The following is a 16,212-nucleotide window of genomic DNA, read 5'->3' on the forward strand; positions in this document are numbered from 1 at the left end:
GCTCGGTTTTCTGCATACAGCTTTCTTCCGCAGGCCATTGATGAGAATGCAAATGAAGCTATCGATCTTTAAACTCCTTTCGAACCACTAACGAATGGTGCCTTCAGTTATTGACTTTCTCGTGCAGCACCACAGCCTTATTGCACGAAACGAAATATCGACACAATCTCACGTCGAATGCAACGAGCGACATGGCAGCAAAAACAAGGCCAGAAAAACTGCCACCACCGCACGTTCATCTCAGCTCATTTATTTCGGCGGGTTCCGCACACAGACAGTGGCAGTTGGCGTTTACGGTTGATGCTGCTGCTGTCTTGTGAGGCGACATTTTTCACCACATTTAATGCAACGTGCGATTTTAACTCTTTTACCAAAGCTCGTACACCGTTCGACGTTCGATATCCAAATCCGAGCATCCTTGCTGTGGGAAGAAAGGATACAAGCTGCGCCAATGCAGTTGAATATTTGCATAACCGGGCACTGCCGTGCAAATGGCACGTATGTGAGATGGAATGATTATGCAAAGTTGTAGCGAAACGTTTTTCTCTACCACACACACAGAGAAAGGAAATAGATGTCTGTACTATCAGAACTGAACCGCGTCTGTACGTGATAGTTTTTGGCGGTGCTTTAAATGATCATAATTTTGTCTTGTGATTTCGTGACGCACCACGGTAAGCTTCATGGGTGAACGAGCTACATTTAAAATGCAAATGATTGACTATCCAGCCATACAACCGTCTACCTATAACAATGTAAGTCACCGAACGTAGGGCGATTCAAACGTCCGATAGACAGCTCCATCCAAGCAATTCCAAACCACCAAGCCCCCAATCACATCAAATCAAACTTTACAAAGTGCCCCGACTACAAAGCCCACGAATGTTCTGAGTCTGTAGTTTAAACATCAATCCTTAAGCCATCGGTCCCGTGTCACAGATCACACCATGGCCATCGGTAAAAGCCACCGGCAAAAGTCAAATACACGCCACCCTTCAGCGGTAAGGTGCCGCTGTCTCCGGTTTGCTCTCTTGGACGACAAATCCAGCCGGATTAACAATCACACTCCCGTCGAATGCTGCGATGCGTTCAACCGAAGCACCAGCACCACCAGGTCGGCCGCACCGCCAACGGGAGCCGGGTGTTTGCCATTCTGGGCCAATGAAAATTTCGCTAACACCGCCGGCATCAGGACTCCGACGCCCCGTGCCCGTCAGTCACCGGGAAATCGTTCCCGAACGATCATAGGCACAACACCGTGACGCTTGAAACGTGTCAATGGTTCAATGTCGCTACAGTTCTGTTTTTCGGAGCTTTTACAGCCCTACGATGCTGGCACCCGCCAGCATTAGGAGATTGTAACCGGAGGGAAAGTTTTACAATCGTCATAATCATTTTACTTGTCGGATAACCACCCCGAGACTGACATCCCCAGCTCAAGCGGAATGGATTAGTGGCAAGGACTTCCAGGACGAGGATAAAATATTGTACTTTTCTAATTTCTTTATGTTCCCAATGTTGTATTATTGATATTAACCATGTTCTTTTTATATTTTTCTTCGTTCGGATAAAATGTTTTAAAATACTTTTAATTCATATTCCTAACTTATAGAACGCTTGTGCAAAAAAAAATCCCCCAACAAATAACAATTACGAGCCACATAATCATTATCTACAATAGGTCTTCCTTTTCACCTTCACCACAACCATGGGCCTACTTCACATATGCTTCAGCTATCGACCCACAGCAATATTATCTACACCTTCATCACAGCACATTAATCCCTTGCATCAACCCTTACAATCATCGTCTGTTCCTTCAAATACTAAAACGCCCTACCCTCGGTTAAAACCATCGCCCGAAAGGATCCCTCGTACGGTGTGCGGCTTTTATGACCTTTTGCCGTAGGTAGACCGCGCCGTACGGTGTCACTGTGCCGCCACACTCCCTCACACCATGCCCGGGAAAGCTTAGCGTAACAAAACCCGTACAAAAAGTTTAAAGGTTAGTTAAGTTGCCTCGAACACCGTTTGATGGGACTGAACCCGTTAGATTGGGTCGATTTCTCACTAGCAGGGCCAGAGTCTAAGCAGCACCTGAGCAGAAGGAAAGGAAGGAGGGTGAAGAGAAGGGATGGGAGGGGAGGATGTTGTATGCGGCAAAACAACCCGAAACAGGCAACAAAAACGACGACAACAGTGTCAACTTTTCTGTCTCACTGTTTCGAGTGTCAAGCACTTGAACGCGCTCGTTATGGACTGCGGAAAATTCAATGGTGCTGGGCGATTTTGTTTTCTCCCTTATTTTTTTTTTTGTTTCGAAGACATTTCCACAACCGGCGATGACGCTCGCCATCGGAGCTGGTTAATCTTGGGCCGATGGAAAGATGTTTGCGGAAAGGGTATATTTTATGCCCGGTTTATTGCGTCATGCGGTGGATGTGCGAGCCAAGATCATTAGCAGCTCGAACGCACATGACTCGCTTGACAGTTTTGACGCAAAACGTACGGGAGAAAAACCATGGCAACAGACCCGTTTTGATTAAAGCCAACGGTTTGGAAGGAAGTTTTTACAATCACAGACGACAACAGACAATTATTCTAATGGGTGCTTTTATCCGGCCCGCGGTGTACATGGAAAGGTTTGCAAATGATGGTTTGTAATTAAAAAAATGATGGAGTAATTTGGATGTGCAAAATTGTAAAACATGGCCCGAATACAATTTAAAAAAAAACCTTCTTTGCGCTTACTTTAACATGAAAGGAAGGACGTGATATGAACGAATATCATTACACGAACATTTGTTTAGTGTTAAAAATTTTAATGAAAGTTATAAAATCTCTTAAATTATTTCGCCAGCTCTTCGATACTAACAACTACGTCAAGGCTATACTCTAAGAGAGGAGATCAGAGTCATGTCTTATGATTGCAAGCACTTTTCCTGAAGTACTGAAAGGTATAATACAGGACAACTAGAATACTCTTATTTTAAAGCTTCTATTTCCTTTCAAATTTATGATTTTAAATATTTCGTCTTAACTTCTCGTCTGCAGCTAATTATTACACATTTATGAATTATCCATGGTTCCTTACTCCGAAAGATCGACACCCAGATTGCTGACAGTGATCAACCAAACAGAATTACAAGTTACAACAATTCGTCCACAGATCGTATAACCGAAGCTTTTTTTCATGTTATTATAAAGCAGATTGTATATTAACATGAACATGTATTATTTGTTTGATTGTATAATATTTTTTTCATTTTATCATACAATCTTCAATGCACGTTCAATCTTCTATAAATGTAAAAGGGAGGAAAATGCACTGTAGTTGTAAACTATTATTTATTAAATCTTCACTTCACGGAGGCTGGCTAATCACTGGCTCTCTCGTCTTCGCGACGTACCTGTACAGTTAACATTCCTTGCACAGGGTGACAATTAAGTTTTTTTCAAAATTAATTACATAAATATGCATAAAACATTTCTCTACTATGCTGGAGAAAACATCGTTCATTCACCGCAATCGTTCATTAATCAATGGTTTTTTTTACCAAAAAAAAACATGGATCAAAAGTTTTACCAACCGATTCAAAACTCAATCTACCTGCCTCATACTCTGATGGGTTTTCAAGCTTTTACCTGCTTATCTCGGGGAACATATTAAATAAATATGCTCCTCGCTATATCGCACCGGTGATGAGAGGGTTAGAAGAGCTTGAAACTATTTCTACCGCACACCGCAGCCACACATTAACAAACAACCTCATCAAGTTCCGGAGTTTTCACATTTAGATTGAGTGTGCCTTTTCTGTTTGCTGCTTTACCACCTTTCAAAAACATATTTTTACCGCTAGATGCATGTGAACAGGATAATGCAGCTGGTAGATTCCTTTCGAACGCTTCTATAGATTCACATTAACCCATTCGCTGGTCGTGATGTAGTGCTATTGCATAATTAGTTAGGCTTCCCAGTTTTGAGTAAGTTGGCATCGTTGAGTCCAACAAATTATACAATTATTGTGTTGCTATGTTCTCGTGCATGCGAACAGAAAAAATATACAGCTTCCTCAAACATTCCAGTAGAATGGAGTTTGGAACACATCTGAAGTATTACATGAGTACTTTAATAAATACACTACATCAAAGCATTCGAAATGCAACGCAATTTTTATTTCAACCAACCAGCGTAATTTAAAAAGCTCTAGACAATGGAGGTTTTGAAGTGTTTGTTAAATAATTTTTCAATTTTAATATTCGAGCTGAAGGCGCACCAACCGTAACGTAACTATCCCTCCCATTAGAATCGTTTGATAATCTAAGATGCGGAGTTCACCGCACATTATGTAACGAATCCAGCGGGATCGTTTGGAAACACGAAAATAATTGTGACCATTGCGTACAAGTCGGCGATCAAACAACAATTCTTGATCGTTACATTTTCACCGTTCGCTTACACCATTTCCCCGAATTAACATCGGGGGCCACAGTCGAGCCACAATAATGCTGCGCAAAAACGGAAATTATCATCAATAGACCGTAGTGGAGTAGCCGGGAAATAAAATTAGCCATAGAATTGCCGGTCGATTTTTCACCCCGGTGCACTCGACCCTCGAAGAAACGTCCTTCGCACGAACAAGAGCGAGAGCTCCGTGACCTTCACCTTACCGGTGCCCACAAGCTTAACGCATTATTCACTCTTTAAACTTCTCAAAAACTCGTCAGAATGGACGTGAAGGCGATGTGGAGAAGACGAAGCGGGGGAGAGGGAGGAAAGAAAATATTAACAAGCAAACGTACGCCTTAAGCACCCGGGCGGGGCATGGGTGAAATATTCAAATTTGTTCGTGCCATTTGTTGGACGAGCTACTTTTGCTGAAAGCTCGCCCCGGTCGACGAGTACACATCCGCTGCCGTGTTCGTGTGGTAGGCATTCAACAAAAAAACTTTTCGTCAAGCACCATTTTAACGTGTAGTACTGGAGATAGCGAAATGCAAAACAAGGAAAAAAAACACGAAACATTCAACCGTCCAGTAAAATATCTAGGACATCGGTCAGGTCAGACATTCGGGGGCATTATGCTACGTAGTGCGGCAAACAGAATGCGGGAGCCGGTGCGAGCATATGAACCCTTGGAAAAGAAACAGCAAAATAGGCCAAACTGCCAGCAACGGAGCGAGCGAAGCAAAAACGGGCACCGAAACACAAACTATGGCCTGTGCCTGGGAGTGGAATAAGTAATCATTATTATTTTATCCGAAATTTCTCGACGTCTCGTCCGATTAGATGGTTTTTACCTACTTCTGCTTTTTTTTTTGTTTGTTTTTGCTGTTCTATCAAACCGGCTTAAGCAATGAAACAAAGCAGCAATGAAACTTTTCTCGTTTAGCATACCCGGCCCCGGTAGGCGCTGGGGAAATTCGGTATGCTCTTGAAACCATTTTCCAAAAAACCCCACTGCAAAAATTAGGCCTCCAAAGCTCCTACGCCCAAGGTACGTGCGCTGGCAGTAAAAGGGCAAAAAAGTTGGATAAGCTACTCATTTTAACATTTTTCATCGGTTAAAAAACTCGCAGCGTTGATGATGGTATGAAAGGCAACACGAAATACCACCCCAGTTTGATTGATGCCCAGACATTCGTTTGGCATTCCCGGGGCCGTGTTGACGGGCAGGCTATCCGCCGGAGCAGCGAATAGAATCAGCGAGCAGGAAGAAAAGTTCACCAAACTGTTTGCATCACGCACCGACTTCCATGGACGGCTTACGGCTAGAAAATCCATCAATCAACACGCTCCACGGTACGCAAAGTATTATGAATTTTTAAAGGTGTATTTATCGACCACAGCGGGTACTATGCGGGGTGGATGCGGGGTGTTTCCTTTTCTTGGGTGGAGAACCCCGGGATCGAGTCCCAGCCTTACCTGGGCTATGCTGTGCGAAGGATCGGAGTAAGACGTAAAACTTAATGTGAACACGTTTACAACGCCAGTGGACCGTAACATTTCGAGTGGGGACTGCTATAGTTGGGATATGAAACGATACTATCCCAACCATTCGGATGTAGCTGGTGCTTTCTCGTTGGGAAGACATCTTTATTGAATTTATTTGATCCTTTACAGTAAAATTTAACTAGTGTAAAACGAACCATTTCGCAAAAGATGCTTTATTTAATTATAGCAAAAGAACGATAACTAAAATAATAAGGAAATTAAACATATTAAACGAAAAAATTAACACATCACTATTCGATATTAATTGCATTATTTTTAATATGAAATCAAAACTGTAAAATTGCGCACACATTTTTACGAAGGAGAAATATTACCAGCAAATAAATTTCTTGTACAAACGTTATTGTTTAACCACTGACCTTAAATGTTCTACCACAGTGCGCCAAAGAGCACACGCTATGCTTGCCGATGCACGCCACACCGTGTTCTGGTTTGAATGCAAAAGTTAAATCAACCTAAACTGCTACATGCACGATCCATTCACCCGTCCAGTAGCGAGGCGGCTAATGGTTCCCAACAATGTCTCACTTATGCGGGTTCGGTTTTACTGCACATGGGGGCTACACCATCGCTCGCACCGTACACCGATAAGCAATCGCCATATCTTTCCGGGCGAACAGAGATTTGTCGTTTCGGTGGCAATGGATCCGGCCGGGACCGGACATCACCCATCGATGGGGAGGGGGAGAGGAAGGTTTCCGGTGCTCGTTACCATCATTATTACAACTCATTACCAAAGCCCACTCGGAAGAAGTGCCGATCCATGCAGAAATTCGATCGACTAAAGAGCTGCACTCGCACCGCCTACACACAACTCCAAAATCCCCACCCTAAAAAAAACGGAGCACATAATAGATACTGGTACAAGAGTTTCAGACCATTGCCCCGAACCCCAAATCGGTCACAGACCCAGCCGTGGTACGGCAGATTCATTCGTTCTACATGCGGCATTAAATTTGTCGGCCAAAAAGACCCAAACGACACCCCTTTCCCCTATGATGTTACCACTGTTTTACTCAATTTTCATTATGTACAAGGTTTGGGACGGTGGGCCACACTGCCCCACGGTAGCCAATGGCCATAAACTTCCTCTATGGGAGTTGTCGGGAGTTTCCATGGTGAATAAAAATTTTTCCCCACTGCTCGACACCTACGTGCACAGACACCGCCACAGGCCATTCCTGAATGAATTGCCCATCCAGCCAGACGCCCGTCACCGGTACCCCTGCGCAGCACACTTCGCCATACAAGTGATGCCTAACAACTTCCGCATCGTGTATACACAAGCCTGCCAGGTTCATGTGTCCAACCCTGGTACTGGAGTAATCCAATTGTTTTAATCAGTAGCCTACGATCGAGTTCTCGCCATGCTGGGTAGTGTCGGGACAGAGGATCGGCAGCTAACTTTTTCCCATTGTTTCCCCGGTATCTTCCGGTTCCTGGTGTACTGTACCGGCTAACCGTGCACGATGCCTCCCAACAAGATCTTCTATCCGTACTGTAGAGCGTGGTGCTAGACAACAACAGCAGCGCAAAAAAGATGAAGATCGCAAAGAACTTTCTTCCCATGAATGTACTGCATACGTAATTGCCGTTCGGAGGGATGTGCCTTTTTCGGGCACACTCACTTACATGCGTTCGTACATTGGTTCGACTTTAATCCCGTGAATCGTTTCCCTGCTGCTGGCTTGTTACGGGCTGAGCCTGCCGTACGATTGGCCGACCCGTGGCCGAACTTCATTCATTTTTCGACTGGATAGTTTTCTTTTGCCCATTTTTTGACTTCCCTCCCCGGTGCTTCTCGCTTTCCCATCCAGCGTTCGGCAGTGAGCTCTACAAGCCAACAATGGATGGAAAAAGAATGAAAACGACCCTTCGCTGCACCATCCACCCCTAGTAGGAAGCACGCCGTGTGAGGTAGCGAGAGGTTGGTCAGGAACACCCTATTACGTGCCCACCAGAACGCTACGAGAATCACGCTCACGAGATTCATTTCAATTGGTAAGGGTTCCCCGTGTTCCTGCCAAAAACCACGGGGGAAACCGATGAAAAGGAGGCAACAGCATCCGTAGAACTGGAATCACCATTTTATAGCTTCGTACTTCCATGTTTTGCTCGGTGTTTGCATACCGCTGGTTACGCACGTTGATTGCTTCCACTCCCGGTTACTGGCCACGGCCCGACATCACCACCGCAACCGGCACAGAAGGCGCCATTGTACGTACCCGAGGACCGAGGCGTGTGAAGAACTCGTTTCAACTCGGGGCAAAATGAAATAGACTACAAATTTACATTCACCAACAACCTTACCCCGGCTCGCACAATACACTTAATTGTACGCACACAGCGCGTACGGCCCATAGCCCAAATGTTTGCTGGTGGCCGAAAAAGAGTTGACCTTTGACAGGCGGGAGCAATGAGAAATGCCCGGAGCACGGGGACTGGGCAGCTGGGTGGACGAAACTCACAGTGGGTTGTAAAAATTGAAATAAACCCACAGCGCTCACTCCGGGGGTCGTTCCGGTGGTGGGAAGCACTGCAGAATAGAGACACAAAAAGGGATGGGGTGGATCCTTGTTCCGCATGGCACGGATACTGAAAGTTATGTCGCTCGATGTTCACCACGTGGTTGGAGCAACGTGGTTAGCTTCAAACAGCACCACCCGGACGGTAGTGGAATAAAATAGGGGGCACATCCCGACGAACCATCTCGCATGGCACTGGCACGGGCACGTACTGTTCGCAGCAGCCACTGTGCTGCCTGTGCGGAGCCAGCCACTTTGCATTATTACATTACGTACGCAAACGACCCGTTCAGGTCAGTTATTCCGTTATTTTGAAAGAGAAGGGTCTCGTTTTTTGTTTTTACTTTCGAAGCTACGCTTAGTGAAATAAAACTGTCCCGGCGTGCTAGGGAGAACGTGGACAGTCCCGAAATGACATGAGAAACTAAGTCTCAGGCTGGGCAAGATTATAAATTTAACCATTTCTCCATTTCTTCTCCTTCCGCTAGCCGGTAGTAACGTTAACATGTTGAAGATTTTGTGTTGAAGGAATTTTTCGAAAATAGTTTACGACGTACGATAGGAAACGGATCAGTGCTGCGGAACTTACAAACTCCAGGAGGAAAATATTGAAGTGAAGTAAACGCTTATGTATGGAGATGTAATGTTGTTTCTCTTACGCTATTTTTTACATTCTCTTACGTTTTTACTGATTGATCGTATAATATTTTATTTTCTTACCAAAACAAAGAAAATTTCTCAAAAGTGTCACTAAAACGCCCAGCTGTAGGCAATATTTCAGTTATAGATAAAATTATAAAGTTAAAATATATAAAAGATTTCACGACTTATGACTCCAAGATTCGTCTATCGTCTTTGTGTTACAAATATCCAATTTCTACCCTTATATGTACGAATGTTTTGAAAATAAATCTTACAAATGGTAGATTTATTATACAAAAAAAATCTAAAACTCGAAAATACTATATTTTTCGAAATACTTATATTTTTACATTAGAATTACCGGACCAGTTATTTTACCATACAACAATTCTGTCAAAGATCTCTTCTTATTAAGAATTTTGCAATTCTTTTATATTGCTATTTTACGTTATCAATCCACGAAAAAACATGATAACATATTTCAATTCCTTGTTATTGTTTTTAAAATTTAACCATTAACTTAGTCCTATACAGACTGTAGTCCAATTTTTCTCACAAACAAAACTACTTTGCCATATACGAAACAAACTGCTTTTACGCTTTATCTTTCGTTTCCATTCGTTTTCTCTTTGTTGCACAAACTCTTCGTTCAGTCTATATGTGATCAAGTATACTGATTGTAGATGCCCTTACACGAAGGATTCGATTTAGAAAAAATGGGAAATTATTTAGAAAAACACAAGCTGATCTTGGTGATGCAATGATTGCATTTCAAAATGCAATAATTTGGTTTTTCTTTTGCTAAAAATCATAAAATATGTCCCAATTTACTCTTTGTAAAGTACTTAGTGATTCTGAATTTATTCCACAGCTCTTATGTCGTGCACACCAACAGCATTCATCACAGGGAATTTTACATTTTTGCTGACTGCGTAACCATCATTATTATCATTAAAATAAATGGTACCGTTTAATTCTAATTGAACTTTTACAGCAAAAATTGAATAATTAAAACATTACAATCAACGCAATGGCTTCAGAAAAATACAACAGCAAAAAAGAAAAACAAATTGCATGAAACGCTCGCTTACTGTTCTCATATTCGCCATCCTTTACGCCTGTGCCTGTTCCTTCCACCAACGTAACCGCTGCCAATCCGCACAGGACCAACAGCGTCAGGACCGCCAACACCGAACGCTTCCGCGGTTCCGTCTGCCACGCTGGCCTTCCCATGCCCACCATCCCTGGGCACAGTTTAATGCACATAATTACTATCTTTTCCTTTATCCACTTTGCACCACGGGCAAATTGCTTTCCTTTCCTTTTCTTTTTCTGCTTTCCTTTCACCACACTCACACACACATACACACGTACACACCTCTACACTGTAACACAATTTGGATGCACTAATAGCAGAACTTTTCTGGTCGCTACTTGGCCGTAAGGGCACCTTTTAGGGAAAACACTACGCCAGTAGAGGTACATCGCTGAAATGCAGATAATGCTGAGGAAAGAAACACGCTTTTTCACTAATCAAGAACGAGTGGCGAAATTCACTGCAAGATAGCACGAGAGCAACGTGGATTTGAATCGCTGCTGGTGTACTACTGGCACACATCACATATGATCTCATGGCTTACTAAAACACACCGCTACACTGTTACACCTTCACCTGTTTCCATGAGCAACGCAACCATTTTCCTGTGTCGGACGCAACGCACAGACAACGCACGCTCACGAAACCATAAATCGAGCGAACTGCTGGACAGGGGAGTCACTCTGGCGCGTGTGAGCAACTCGCAAGGCTCAATTCACTGTTCCCCATCGATAAGCTTTACAGTGGCAATGGCATTATCGTCCTTCACGCTACACGCACCGAACAAGGGAACGCACGCTGACGTATAAATAACACCTGGCGAATTTTGGGGTTTCCTGTCGCTCAGTAACTTCTGCGACCGTGTTTCAGCCACTGTGTTTGAGAATGCCGGACGTTGGACGTGGATACCGTTGAGTGGCAACAAAGTTTTCTACCCTCGCGCGCGTACTGCCACGTGGCACCACGCGTGTTAGAAACTTAAGCGCGGTGGATTTAACGGAACACGGGAACACACCGGTGCGATATTCCTTTTTGCTGACCCTTGTTTCAACTTGGCGGAAACTCGCTCGCTTTCTCAAGGTTTTGCCTTTCTGCGAAGGTGGACGCACTGATGCGACCGAACCCTCACCATCAACAAAACCCGGGATTTCCCGGGAAACGATCCCGACCCTCACGTCGGTTCTTACGGGGGAATCACACCATCAAGCACTGGCGGGTGGTGGAAATTAATTAATTTATCACCCACACCGCACCCGTCCACGATCCGCTTCACTCCACCCGGCCGCCCAAAAACCCCGGTTTCGGAGTGTCGGTAGGCGAAAAGAAAATCCAATCAAACGCGAAGGCTCGGAAAATCGAAAATCATTCAACGTGCTCCGAAAGTCAGTCGGTGAGGTGTGGGATACGATGGGGCTTCGCTCGAAGCCTTGCGGCGATGCTGCCACACAGACAACCGTCAACGGCCGACCCACGGAATCCACGCCGATGCCCGTTGGTGGAACTACTTGAGGCGATTAATGGAGACCGGACAATGGACAATCGTCCATTAGCAGCTGTGAATACGCACACAGCATCTCCTTCCCAGAAGTTCTGTAGTTCGCCGTGCCACGTGATAGACAACCCACGCCGCATCGATCGGTGGGTGCGCCTGGTTGTTTGTGTGTCGGTAAGGTTTGGCGTTGGAGGAAGCGGTCAGACGAGGCTATCTCTCAACTCCTTCCAGCCAGCATATACACCGGGTGGTGAGCAATTTCACGCACGATCAATAAATCCAACTCAACTGTCACGTACGGTCGATACGTGCGTTTGCATTCACTTCCTTGTTTCAACAAATTCGGCCCCCACACACCCGTCACCTCCGAGCACGGAACACAAGGGGTAAAGCACACGCGAAATTGCAACTGCGTCGTACTGATGGTATAGGCTGAGGCGAAAACAACCAAGCAGGCGCGAATCCCGCACCAAATACCACTATCAATCTTCAGCGTTCGGTACGTCGGCCATCACACAGTACAGTCCGATTAACCGGTATATTCCAGCTGCCACACCATCTCCACGACAGCGACAACATCCGCGTAACCTACCAACAAATAACTGTCACCTGCAAGCACTTGCTTTCGCATCAATCGGTCTTCACTCGGGCACGGTTTGTTCGCTTGTTTCGGAACGCGTGTCACCCAACGGTGCACATCGCGATTGGTTTTGCCACCGACGCCGGAACGCGAACGGAACGCGACCAAACACGCGCGGGGGGCCTTTGGGATGCTTCCCCCGCTACCGGACACGCTACACTGGCCACGCTACGCACTGTCCGTTACGCGGGGTTTGATAGGTTTTTTCTTTCAAACTAACACGACGATCCTTTCGGTATTGCGGACAAACTCTCACTGACAAACCCGAACGCCAACCGAACGCAAACGAGCAGGCCGCAACCCGACACACGTTCGAACGACCGTACCGACGCTGTGGCTGAAGCGCCACGAAATCTGCCCCATTGGAGGCTGAGCAAATCATGCACGTGAGCATCGCCGGGTACAGCATCTCTTCTCATGTTTTGCTCACCAGTGCAGTGAGCAGTTTCCTGTGGAGCGATTGCACAAGTATGCTGCGTACGCTTGCTCTCTGGCAGGTTAGGGAAAATAAACAAAATTTGTTTACTCATGAAACGGTCTCGTGTATTACGCTTTTCCACGCCAGACACGGGCAGCTGGCCGCGGTGGAAACCGAACAGATGATAATGAAAACAATCGCGAAGTGAGAATGACGGATCTCACCCGCATCCTTGTGAGACGATGCAGAAACTCACTCACTTCCAGTGAGTTATCGGAATGGGACGGTCACTCATTGTCGTGTAACTCATTTTCTTTCAAACGGTTGCATGGGACAACATGTATCAGCTACATCGTACTTGCAACAACAACATTCCACCAGTAATGAAACAAAGCGAATCTTCACTGCAATTGTTGCACTCTAGCTACTGTTCTATTCTACCCAGTACCCATCACCATGGCATCTAAAGCTATTCACTATTTAAGCCACCACATCATTGCGACCGGTAAGACGTTCCAGCACAATGGCCGAGTCGGCGGGCAACTTAAAGAGCCGTATGTTAATCCACGTTCCGATCGTAAGATTCGTCTGCAGCGAGCTAGCGACCACCTTCAGCCAGCGTTCGCCCGTACCCGGAAACACCTTCGCCACCGGGAGTTCCACCGGCGACGAGCCAAAGTTCAAAGCGACCACCACATAGCCCACCCTCGGTACGGCCCGCTTGTACAGCACCAGGTTCGATCCGACGACCTGCATGTTGAAGTCACCCTCCGCCAGCAGGCGCCGCTTCCGGTAGCTCGTCAGCTGCATGAACGTTTTCAGATGGCTACGCGGTGCCGCCAGCTGGCCGGCCACATTCAACTGCTTGTACCCGTCGGCCACCGGCAGCCAGGTGTGCGATGCGTTGGAGAAGCCCGCGTTCGTGCCGTTGTTCCACTGGAACGGTGTGCGTACCGGGTCGCGCGAGTACAGGGTGTACGTAGCGGGATCCGCATTACAGGCCGCCGGATCGATCGTTTTCTCCCACGAGATCCACTGGTCCACCATGGCGATCTCCTCGCCGTAGTACGTCACCGCAATGCCCGGTAGCGTCTGGAGCGCGATGTTGTACAGATCGGCACGCGGCACACCGAGCCGTGTCGCTATCCGGCTGTTGTCGTGATTACCCAACACCCAGTTCGCGATCGCACCACTGGGCATTGCCCGGGGCCAGCTCTGGACGGCATCGGCAAAGTCACGCCCCGTACTGTTCGCCGTCAGCAGCGTGATGAGCTGGAAGTTGAAGGGTATCTGGGCGCCGGGTGCTGCCGGTGTGCCGTAGAACCGGGTAGTATTCTGCAACGCCGTATACGCCTCGGTCAGAATGATGCGGGTGAAGTTATCCCGGGCCGTGTACTCATCCACCACCGTCCGCCATTGGTGCACCATATCGTACGTTTCCGGCTGATCCTTAGTTTCCGTGTGCGTCAGATACGCCGGATTGTTCGGATCGTCCGACACCTGCCCGGATAGGGGTTCGTCTCGGTAGCGACCATCAACTTCCTCACTTTCGTACAGATACGGCAGCGCATCGATACGGAAACCGGCAATACCTTTGTTCAACCAAAACCGCATCACATTCTTCATCTCCTCCACCAGTGCCGGGTTGCGGTAGTTCAGGTCCGGTTGCTTCTTCTGGAACTGGTGCAGATAGTACTGCTGGCGCTTCTCGCTCCACTGCCACGCACTGCCACGGAACACACTGATCCAGTTGGACGGTGGGTGGCGCGTACCGTTCGCATCCAGCACACCCGAATGCCAGACGTAGTAGTCCTTGTACGGTTCCACGCTCTCCTCCGACAGGCGGAAGTGTTCGTGCTCGTCACTCGAATGGTTCGGCACAAAGTCGAGTATCAGCTTCAACCCAATCGACGCACATTTGGCGGCCAGCTCCTCAAAGTCCGCCATCGTGCCGTACTCCTGCTGGATGCTGTAAAAGTCGGAGATGTCGTAGCCGAAATCGTTCATCGGTGACTTGAAGATGGGTGACAGCCAAACACCATCGATGCCGATCGTCTTCAGATAGTCGATCGTTTGCGTTATGCCTGGTATTGCGGGAGTAATAGAATGATGATGATGATGATAGCGGCTACATAAGAACTGCTCGAACCTTACCCTTAAGATCACCAATTCCATCACCGTCAGAATCCTTAAACGATCGTGGATAGATCTGATAAAAGTTGCCACGCTCCCACCAGTCAAACTTTGGCGCTGCGGGTGCCGGCTTCGGAGTAACTCCGTGGGAAGTGTGACCCAAAGCCACCAGCAGCGCTAGAACAGCTATCGCCCGCATTGTGTGAAAAATGCTGATACATCATCGCGCAGAAAGCTTCCCTTTATATGTGATCAGCTAGATGTAAATTTACAATTGTAATACATTTTTTATTATTGCTTGCACAGCATCCGCAAGCACAAACTGCATTCAGAGATGCAGTGAATTATTTTGCCGAAGAATGCCAGAACCACCATTTAGGGTGCTGTTCGCCGGCATTACCACAATAACTACCCGTCAGCAGCACATTCCCTCGTATCTCGTATGCAACCAGCGCGGTATCTAATCCGCGTTACCATTACACAAACACAATCAATCTCATTTGCATGCATTAACGGAATTTCGAAACCGCAAATGCACCACAATGCGCCCCACGACCGCGAATGCGAATGGGGCATTTGCTGTTGTTTAGTTTTTCGCCACAATCGCCACCAACCACCCACCTGTTCAAATACATTGTGTTTGGCGGCTCCCTGGGCGGACGGTTTGCGTTGATCGATTGTGTTTACCAGTGGCTTACGAACATCATCAATTCCTATCGAACGGTCGCGTGTCAACCTCATCCCTTTCACGATGGGGACGAAAGCGAAGATAACAAAAAAAACAACACCTCCATACCTCCCTCTATTGCGCGACATTAGCGCGGTTCGGTTGAGATTAATTGAACGATCTGTTTGCTTTATTGATACGCAACCGGTCAACGTGGTATTCATAGTCGATAGTCGTGGCAAAACAAAGTCAGGCAGGCTAAATGCATGTTAATGTGCGTTGTTGGTACAAATTGAGTTCAAATTAAATTCTACCCGCACGGCTATCGATTACCTTTCACGCACCCACCAAGCGCATAAGCCGTCTGACTTTTCACCGGAAGTCGGTCAGCAAGCGGTTCGCAGGGCCCGCGTGTTGCTGTGTAACACGAACGCACACTCCACGCATATTTAGCAAAAGGGTGATGTTTATGTTGCTCTTTTTGCGTTGACCGGGCTGCCTTACTAGTGGAAAGCTTATCGTAATTCGACAAGGTCATCGAATAATATGTTGTCCGCGTAATCTATTAAACAGCGCATCAAAC

General features: G+C 46.5%; 2 protein-coding genes across 2 annotated transcripts in view; both read right to left on the bottom strand.

The window, feature by feature from the left end:
- The window catches only part of LOC128309462 (nephrin), a 146,125-nt gene extending 133,495 nt beyond the window's left edge, over window positions 1-12,630 (bottom strand). The window contains exons 1-2 of the mRNA XM_053045865.1: window positions 12,364-12,630; window positions 10,275-10,687 (exon numbers count right to left, since the gene is read on the bottom strand). Of these exons, the coding sequence (XP_052901825.1) occupies window positions 10,275-10,449 (175 nt within the window). The 5' untranslated portion in view covers window positions 10,450-10,687; window positions 12,364-12,630. The remainder of the gene's footprint in view (window positions 1-10,274; window positions 10,688-12,363) is intronic.
- A 609-nt stretch (window positions 12,631-13,239) lies between these two features.
- Window positions 13,240-15,161, bottom strand: LOC128296721 (probable maltase). Its single transcript, XM_053032198.1, has 2 exons — window positions 14,984-15,161; window positions 13,240-14,913 (listed from the first exon to the last, which is right to left on the bottom strand). The coding sequence occupies exons 1-2, from the start codon at window positions 15,159-15,161 to the stop codon at window positions 13,310-13,312; spliced, it is 1,782 nt and encodes a 593-aa protein (XP_052888158.1). The 3' UTR covers window positions 13,240-13,309.
- Window positions 15,162-16,212: the final 1,051 nt, after the last annotated feature.

Source organism: Anopheles moucheti, chromosome 2, assembly GCF_943734755.1.
Source record: "Anopheles moucheti chromosome 2, idAnoMoucSN_F20_07, whole genome shotgun sequence".
Taxonomy (NCBI): Eukaryota; Metazoa; Arthropoda; class Insecta; order Diptera; family Culicidae; genus Anopheles; species Anopheles moucheti.

What these genes read in the sequence shown, in the direction of transcription:
- LOC128296721 (XM_053032198.1), bottom strand. Translation starts at nt 15,161, where the DNA reads ATGCGGGCGATAGCTGTTCTAGCGCTGCTGGTGGCTTTGGGTCACACT. An exon ending in TGGAATTGGTGATCTTAAGG is followed by an intron (nt 14,914 to 14,983) that starts GTAAGGTTCGAG and finishes CCGCAATACCAG; the next exon opens with GCATAACGCAAACGATCGAC.